The sequence below is a fragment of the Apodemus sylvaticus genome, chromosome 17 (assembly GCF_947179515.1).
Source record: "Apodemus sylvaticus chromosome 17, mApoSyl1.1, whole genome shotgun sequence".
Taxonomy (NCBI): domain Eukaryota; kingdom Metazoa; phylum Chordata; class Mammalia; order Rodentia; family Muridae; genus Apodemus; species Apodemus sylvaticus.
The window spans coordinates 58,174,110-58,182,275 of record NC_067488.1 but is presented as its reverse complement, the minus strand read 5'-3'; the positions used below and the strand labels follow the sequence as shown (position 1 = coordinate 58,182,275).

Genomic DNA, 8,166 nt, shown 5'->3' with positions numbered 1-8,166 from the left:
GCAAAGTGTTACTTCTGCACACTGAGCAGGCATGGCCAAATCAAGCCAGGTTGGTGCCCAAGTCCTGCTGGGTTTTTTTATCCCTAACACAAAGGGATTCTTGTGCCTCCCTCTGAGTGGTCAGAGAGGCCTTACACACCTCTGGACCCAAAGCAGCACAACTGGAGAGAGAGCAAAGTGCAACTTTTGGGAATACATGCATCCCTTGAATACATTTTGATTTCAGGAAATGGTGCTTCTCTCTGCCCTACTATCTTTAATAATCACAGTGGTTAATCCAAACACCAGACTTGATTTCCTTTCTTGGCCAGAATGAACAGCTAAACAGAGCCCATCAGGGCGTCCTTCTCAGGACCAAGCAAACAAATGTAGTCAGGCTGAGGGCTGACCCCAGCCTCAAGCAGTGTGGGGCGAGGCTGGTGACCTAGACCGAGTGCCCAGCCGCCAGTCTGCGGAAACTTCAGAGCATTCCCGTACCTTGCTGGGACCACTGCCCCTTGAGAATGCTTCTGACCCGTTTCTATTGGTCCTGCATGTCTTTGTATCATTAAAAATGTTCAGACTGATTTCTGTTCCTTACAATGGAAACTCTTTTGTTTTGTTTTGTTTCGTTTGTTTTGTTTTGCTTTGTTTTGTTTTTTTTTTGAGACAGGGTTTCTCTGTATAACCCTGGCTGTCCTGGAACTCATTCTGTACACCAGGCTGGCTGGCCTCAAACTCAGAAACTGCCTGCCTCTGCCTCTGCCTCTGCCTCTGCCTCTGCCTCTGCCTCTGCCTCTGCCTCTGCCTCTGCCTCTCTGCCTCTCTGCCTCTCTGCCTCTCTGCCTCCCTGCCTCCCTGCCTCCCTGCCTCCCTGCCTCCCTGCCTCCCTGCCTCCCTGCCTCCCTGCCTCCCTGCCTCCCTGCCTCCCAAGTGCTGGGATTAAAGGTATGCACCACCACTGCCTGGCTACAATGAATATTCTTAAACATCTAATGATTATAAAAACCATTCCAGACTCGGGTGCAAGTCTGTAAGATACCCTTTCCCCGGCTAGTATCTTGGAAAGCTTTAGCAAATGAGTTCTTATGGGCTTGAATCCCAGAACTAGTAGATTTAGCTACAGGCCAGTAATAACCCTGAACAGGTAATGCTTGATCAGCCACATGTAAAGACTGTTTATGTGGTGGCAGACACTTCTTGTGGCTACCAAGCAGCCTGATCATCCCTTGTCCTCTGAGGATCCAGGCCTTTGACACAGATGCATCTCTCTGGGCCAGTCTCATGGTAGCATCAAGAGAATGGCCTCCTAGGGGGAGCCCACCCCCTTCTTTTCTGATCAGCGTAGCTGATAGAGCGAACTCTCTCACCCCATCCTTTAGCTACACATACAGAGGCCTTTAACACCTACCAGTATCAAAGTATGAAGTAAAACAATGAAGGAAGGACCATGGTTGCCCTATGGTCCAAGTTCGCTTATTCAAGCATTAAAATTCAACGTTTTAAAAAAAAACAATGAGCAATTCCATTTTATTGGAGCTGAGGAGGGAGGGTGTAAATTTGACGGAGGAAGATTTGGGTTGCGTTGGAGAAAATATTAGTCCAGAAAGCATGTCCCCACCTGTATAATATATATTTATATACAAATATATGCTTTATTCCACTCATCTTTCTTTTCTCAGGAATGGAGGAGGGAGTCAATAGGTTTGCTGGAAAGGGGCTCAAACGTGGAGAAGCGGTGGTGGTAGTTCATTGGTCCACTGTACCGGGAGGGATATTTCATAGGGTAAGTTCTCATCTTCAGGGTTTCTATGAGATGCTGTAGACGTCGAGCAAAAGACAGCGTTGTGCGTTGTCTCATGTGCTGTGTAGCAACAGTAAAGGATATAGGTTGGGCTGGGGAGGTGAGTGGGACTAGCGTTACGAGTGATGGGGTTTGGGCTGAAGACGGCCGATGGAGCAGAGGCCGAGGCGGTCGTAGGTGAGGTGGTCGAGGAGGCAGGTGTTGGAAATACCAAGGAGGACGAAGAGAAGGAGACTGGAAAGAGACCACCGGTTGGCCGGTAGTAGGCGGGTGAGGGGTAGCTGGCTGAATCAAGTGCAAGGCGTTAGGGCCGATCTTGGAAGCAATCCAGTCCAGGTAGTCCCAGGTTGCCGTGTAGACTCCAGGACGCTTAGCACGGGCACAGCCTACCCCCCAGCTCGTGATTCCCACGACCACAAAGGGGCTGTCGACGTTGTCTCTGCACATGAGAGGCCCACCACTGTCCCCCTGTCCAGAAGGACAGAGGGGTCACTTTCAGCCTGAACCACTCTCCCTTCCCAGAAGGCTCACGGGGCTATGGGAGAACACATGTCTATAGCCACATAGTTTCCTGCTGCCTTGGACACAACTGGTAAGGTTAAGAGCTGCAAATATCCATTGGGATGTGGAGGGCGGGTGGGGGAAGGGCCCTGAGATGCCTTGCAATAAAAATGAGTCCACAAATACAAGCATGTGGCTTTACCTGGTGGCTTCTGGGTGCTTGGTGTTATGGGAAAGAGAAAAGCACTATCTTCAAGGACTGGGTTTGGGCAATGTGTTCTGTATGCTAATGTTGGCGTCAAATGCTACATGTGTTCTCAGTAAGAACAGATGGTAGACACCATCCCCATTCTAGTTGTAATAGTGGATGTTAAGGAAAGGTACCAGGGAACAAGTCACTGGAGTTGTTGGCCCTTGGGCAAGGGGAGGAGAGGATGGAGATCCGGGACCTAAAATGAGGTCTTTCTCAGGGGCTAGGATCCCTGGAGGGACCCAGAAGGTCTGGGGTACCAGAAGGAAGTTACCTGGCAGGTGTCAATCTTGCCTTCAGGATACCCTGCGCACACATTAGTTGATGTGACACGCCCATTGTACCACTGGGTTGAGTTACACAGGTCGAGGTCAAGGAGATCCACACGTGCCTCCATCAGGACAGGTGATGGTCTGGGGGCTGCAGCCAGGCCACACAGTCAGTGGTCAGTGCTGGGGAGGAGCCGGAGAAAGCCCTGCCTCCTCCCCCACGTGAACTTCCATCCATCCTACGCAGTGCTCTGGTTAAACAAAGATCCCCTCAGGCTCACCTCACACTCCTGAGGGGAAGAAAGGCACAGTGAAAGGACAGGTGGGAGTAGAGGTAAAAGAATTTTGCCTGGAGGAAGAAAGGAAGGAGAGATGACGTCTATCTTACACGATGGAGGAGGAATTGTGTAGGCTAGCTGTCGCTCTAACAAGCACAACTAGTGTATGCCAAGCGCTAAGTCTGTGGTCCTTTTCCTCCTGTTTTTGGATCAGGGACTGGAGTGCTGCCCACCTACTTCAACAATTTGGCCAGGCCTGCCCGCTCCGCACCCACACTGAGACACACCTTTCGCTCTCCACTGTGTGTCTAGAAGTCACCCTCCCCGCTTTTTAAATCCTCCATTACGACTCCTCCACCCGGCTTCAGACAGGACCCTCCCATGAGTCTCAGATCTGCTTTGAGGAGAGTTTTGGAAGAGGAAAGCTGGGTCGAGGCCTCATTCACACCACAGACGCTACCGTGGGGTGGGGGTTGGGAAAGACGAGTTATGCTTCAGTTCAGGCGGCTCAGGCGTGCACCTGACTTAAGACACCACCTCGGAGCCCGCACGCCCCGTGCCTCTTCGTCACATGCCTCGGCTGGGACAGCCCCCTTCCATGGCACCGTAGGTTTGGATGTCACGGGCAGTGCAGAGGATAAGACAGGAAAAGCATGGGGCCAGTTATGCAGGGCTAAGCATTCAGCAGGCAGGCAGGCGGTATCTGCCTAGTACATGTTTCCTGAACTTTGGGTAATTAAAAGATTTTTTTTTCCAAACAGGGATTGTCTTATTTCGTTTTCTGTTTTCAGTAGAGCTGTCCCCTGCCCTCACACCCCAGCATCAGTGAAAGGTTTGTACAAGCACTGTCCCTGGGGTGGGAATGACACTTAAATAACACTAACAACCCGAATTTGCTGGCCATTATGATAAGTAACCTTTTTAGGTCTATGGCTAAGGTCATAGTCTTGAAAATCATAAACCTCTGGGCTGGAGAGATGGCTCAGTGGTTAAGAGCGCTTACTGCTCTTCTGAAGGTCCTGAGTTCAAATCCCAGCAACCACATGGTGGCTCACAACCATCCATAATGAGATCTGACTCCCTCTTCTGAAGTGTCTGAACACAGCTACAATGTTAAATAAAAAGAAAGTCATAAACCTCACTGTGAAAAACCAGGTGTCCTGCAGCAGAATAGTCTTGATATCAGACCACTGAAGTAAGAGGCCTATAAGAACTCAAAGTCCCAGCTAAAGGAACAGTATCCGGGTAGTGCTTCCAACCCCAAAGCAGACAAACTCAAAATGGGGGCAAAAACCAAGCATATATAAACAGGTCATGGGAGTTTGGGGCCTAGGGATTTTTTTAAAGACTGAGGTCTTTATATAGGCAACATGTGTTTGCAGGACAAAAATGACACCCCCACCGATTTAAGAGGATTGTGGAACCGGAGACCAGCTACCCAAGGTCTACAAGAACACAGGCTGTGTGTATGATCAGAGAGCAGACAGACAGAGCTGCGTCATGTGTGTGCTCACGCTTAGGCAGAGCCAGCGGCACCAGCAGAGGGCATGTCCACCCCTGTCAGACGCTGCCGCTGCAAGCTGGAAAGAGCAATGGAAAACCAAAGTGGCGAGGGTAAGGCCCCTCCCTTCCCCTGAAGGCTGGAGGGGGTCAGGTCACACACCTCTAAAAACGGTGGTTCTCAGCCTTCCTAAACACTGCAACCCTTTAGTACAGTTCCTCTGCTGTGCTAACCCCCAACCATAAAATTATTTCCCTTGCTACTTCATAACCATAATTTTGCTACTGTTATGAATCATAATGTAAACATTTTTAAGAGTCACTGCTTTAAAGACTTAGATCACCTCTAGGAAAGGAGCGTGAGAAGATAAGGGATTTAAAAAAAAAAAAAAAAAAAAAAAAACCTCGGCCTTGAAAGCCCCAAATGACCAAATTGTCTCAAGTACAGAAGCCCAAAGTTTCCAAAAATCAAAGAAGAAAATGATGTCTCCATTAATTTCAGTCACATTTCTCATCCCTAATGAAGCAATAAAAACATGTACTCATAAAGCTGAAAGCACTGTTCGTGAGCAGGGAACAAGTTCTCTTTGGTCCTGTTCCACGGATGCCCTGCTGCCTACTGTTGGGACTTAAGAGGGTGACCTGTTACTTCTGGTATTGACAGTGGCCCTAGACTTTAAGGACGCGGGAAGGTTGTCTGGGACTCCAGGTATAACTGTGGAGTCATCAATGGCTCTAGAACACTTCCTGTATCCCTGTGTCAGCTCTACTACAGAAGACATCCCTCCTCACCTGGTGCTGTGCGGGCCAGGGAGCAGTGATACATGGATAAAGACAGAGCTCGAAAGGCGGCTATACTCATCTTGAACGGCAAAAGACCTACTGGTCCATCCCAGGAGTCTTGAACTAACCGACCCAAAGGAAAATATACTCACCGACTACATCCCTCCCAGATTACAAAAAGGACGTCAAGTCATTTGGAAAGAAAGGTGAGTCTTGGTGCTACGACTGTCCTGTCCGTGGAAGGGAAAACGCCTGGGTACCCACGGCTGATGGTGAATTAAGACATCCCTGAGATCTCAGAAGTCGGAGATGCTTCAACCCCGGAGGCCAGCACAAGTGAGGGAAACGCCTTATGTTTCTCGTGGCAACAAAGCCAGATCCCGGGGTCTTTTGCAAACGGTGCTTCGGTTTAAGTTTCCAGTGTCCAGAGGCCATCAGCTGGGCCTCCAGCTGAGACACAGGCACAATTTGGCTACATTCTAAAACTTGTCAAGGTTCTACTTGTCCCTGCCATTCAGCCTTTCCATGGGTAGCCAGGCTACCGGCGGCCATGCCCTCCGACAAGCCGGACACGGCGACCTTAGACACAGGACTCAGCTTCTCTCACACTGAATTCTCCGGTCATGAAAGGGTCTGTGCCAGACTCTACTCATGATCCCGTGAGGAGGACTGACACAGTCCAGCCACACACATCATGACCCCTGCCACGGAAAGACAGCCAGCAAGGAGAAGGGGCGCAGGCCGCCCGCCCACCGAGGAGCGCCCCCACATACTCACCCTTCTCTTTTATGTATCCCCACCCGGTCACGTAGCAGGTGTGGGGGATTTTGGGAGGACCCGCCTTAAAATGAGGTAGGCAGCTGGGCCCGATGAAGTTCCCGCAGTTAACAGGAGGAGTGATTTTCAAGAGGGCAATGTCGTTGCCCTCCGTCACAACGTTGTATTTCTCGTGGATGACAATTTTCTGCACGAATCTCTCCTGCTGGGGCTCTTTCACTGGCTTGTTTCTTCCGTATTCGATCTCATGGGCTCCGAAAACCAGTCTCCAGTCATAGACTTTCCTGCAGAGACAAAGGTGCTCCAGTCGGACTCAATCACAGACTGGCCCGAGGAAAGCTTGTGGTGAGCGGGACCCTCAAAGCCCTGTCAGAGTCTGGTCCCAGAGCTCCACAGAGACCCTGGCTCTGGTCACAGCCCCCTGGGGGATTCCCCTTTCCATTAGGCGTACCCTAGAGACCTCCCTGTCTGAGCCCCACACGCACCGCACGTACTTTTTGTTATCGAAGCAGTGAGCGGCTGTGAGCACCCAGTGGGAGTTCAGTAGGCTGCCTCCGCAGGCGTGGTACCTGCGGCTGTTATGGGACGTGAAGATCTGTAAGCTGACCATCCAGGGCCAGGCCCCGGGCTGCGCAGTCTGCCCTCCGACAATCCGGATACCTGCTTGTGGGTTCTGCCTGAATCGTAACCCACAGGGGCCACTGAGGAGAGACCAGGAAACTGCTCAAACCAAGAGGAGGCATCCAGTCTTTGTACCTCCACACCTGGGGGGAGGCAGGGATACAGGGTTGGGAAAGATGGGGAGGAACTTTGGGGACAGAGGGGCAGCCTAGGGTATGCAGGAGGTCACAGTCTCCAGGAACTAGATGGGTATTGAGGGAAACCCTGGTCATAGTGAAAGCTGAACGGGCTAAGGAGGGGTATAATAGTTTTCGAACCAATCCTGGTTGGGAGATTCAAGCAACCATTACATGACTAAGAAACTGCAAATAACTGCAAGCTACTACTGTGTCTCATAAGCACCGGGGTCACACTAGAAGCATAGGGGATCCTGAGCTGGAAGTTCTGTACCTAGAGTTTTGGAGTTGTTTGCATTGTGAGTCCCTCGGGGTTGAGAGTCTTCAGATGGAGATGCAAAGAAAGGCATATGAGGCCTTTGAATTCACACCCAGGTGATTTACCTCAGTTGTCCAGAGGAGAACAGGGGCTCCTAAAGTTTAGGCCCCAATACCTGACAGGCAATGAAGCCAGCCACTGACATAGAAGAAAAAGATCTAGGAATAATGGGTCATCCCTCTCCCCTGGCTCCCCTTTCTGGGAAGTCATGGGCAGCTGGAAACCTATGATTCTAGGATTACAGGTTCTGGAAGCAGGAAGGATCTGAGTTGGGGGTGTGGGTCACAGGAACTGTGAAACTATCCAGAGCCTGCTAAGGCTCAGTTTACTACTCATTCTAACCCTGGACAAAGGGAGTCTAGATAGGACCTGTTATTCATGAGGAGCCTTACCCTACCAAGGTGCCCAACACTTACTCACACGAGGTGTTATCCTTGGCAACCACGGAGGCTACCAAGACCAGCACAGCGACAGTTGGCAGCATCTCTACCATACTCCTGCCCTAACCTGGCCTGCAAGCTGTGACCTCACAAAGTTCCTCGGCCTTCTGGCCAATCAGCAGAGTGATTTCCCACCCCCACTCCAGCAGTTAGGCCTGGCAGGCCTCCTCAATTAACTGATCCATGCTGAGGTGCCATCCGAACTTCCTGCGTACGTTCTTCTGACCTCGGGGTGGTGAGGCACTCGGGTGCAACCAACCCATTTCCCCTGTCCGAAGACCTTCATTCATCCTTGGTGAGCCTTCTGAAGTCTCACTTTGTGAATGCCTGGGGTATGCTCTTTGGGGGATGACACCTCAACAGGCTCATGGACTGAAGAGCAGCGTGGCCCTTCTGTACTAAGGTAGTACATATGATATGTTCACAGCTAAAAAAAAAAAAAACAACAACAACAACAACAACACAGGTT

The 8,166-nt window shown here is 50.6% G+C and overlaps 1 protein-coding gene across 4 annotated transcripts; it reads right to left on the bottom strand.

Moving 5' to 3' along the window:
• Nucleotides 1-1,621: 1,621 nt before the first annotated feature.
• On the bottom strand, nucleotides 1,622-7,750 carry Acr (acrosin). 4 transcript variants are annotated; one of them, XM_052160915.1, is made up of 5 exons: nucleotides 7,674-7,750; nucleotides 6,636-6,842; nucleotides 6,142-6,425; nucleotides 2,809-2,954; nucleotides 1,622-2,251 (listed from the first exon to the last, which is right to left on the bottom strand). In XM_052160915.1, the coding sequence occupies exons 1-5, from the start codon at nucleotides 7,748-7,750 to the stop codon at nucleotides 1,658-1,660; spliced, it is 1,308 nt and encodes a 435-aa protein (XP_052016875.1). In that variant the 3' UTR covers nucleotides 1,622-1,657. The 4 variants fall into 4 exon arrangements, with proteins under 4 accessions (XP_052016875.1, XP_052016876.1, XP_052016877.1 ...); XM_052160916.1 differs by having other exon boundaries at nucleotides 6,636-6,716; XM_052160917.1 differs by having other exon boundaries at nucleotides 2,079-2,243.
• Nucleotides 7,751-8,166: the final 416 nt, after the last annotated feature.

Coding starts and splice junctions, on each gene's coding strand:
- Acr (XM_052160915.1), bottom strand. CDS start 7,750: ATGGTAGAGATGCTGCCAACTGTCGCTGTGCTGGTCTTGGTAGCCTCC. Junction 6,426..6,635: donor CACTGCTTCGATAACAAAAA/GTACGTGCGGTG, acceptor TTGTCTCTGCAG/GAAAGTCTATGACTGGAGAC. Junction 2,955..6,141: donor GGGATACATAAAAGAGAAGG/GTGAGTATGTGG, acceptor GCCTGGCTGCAG/CCCCCAGACCATCACCTGTC.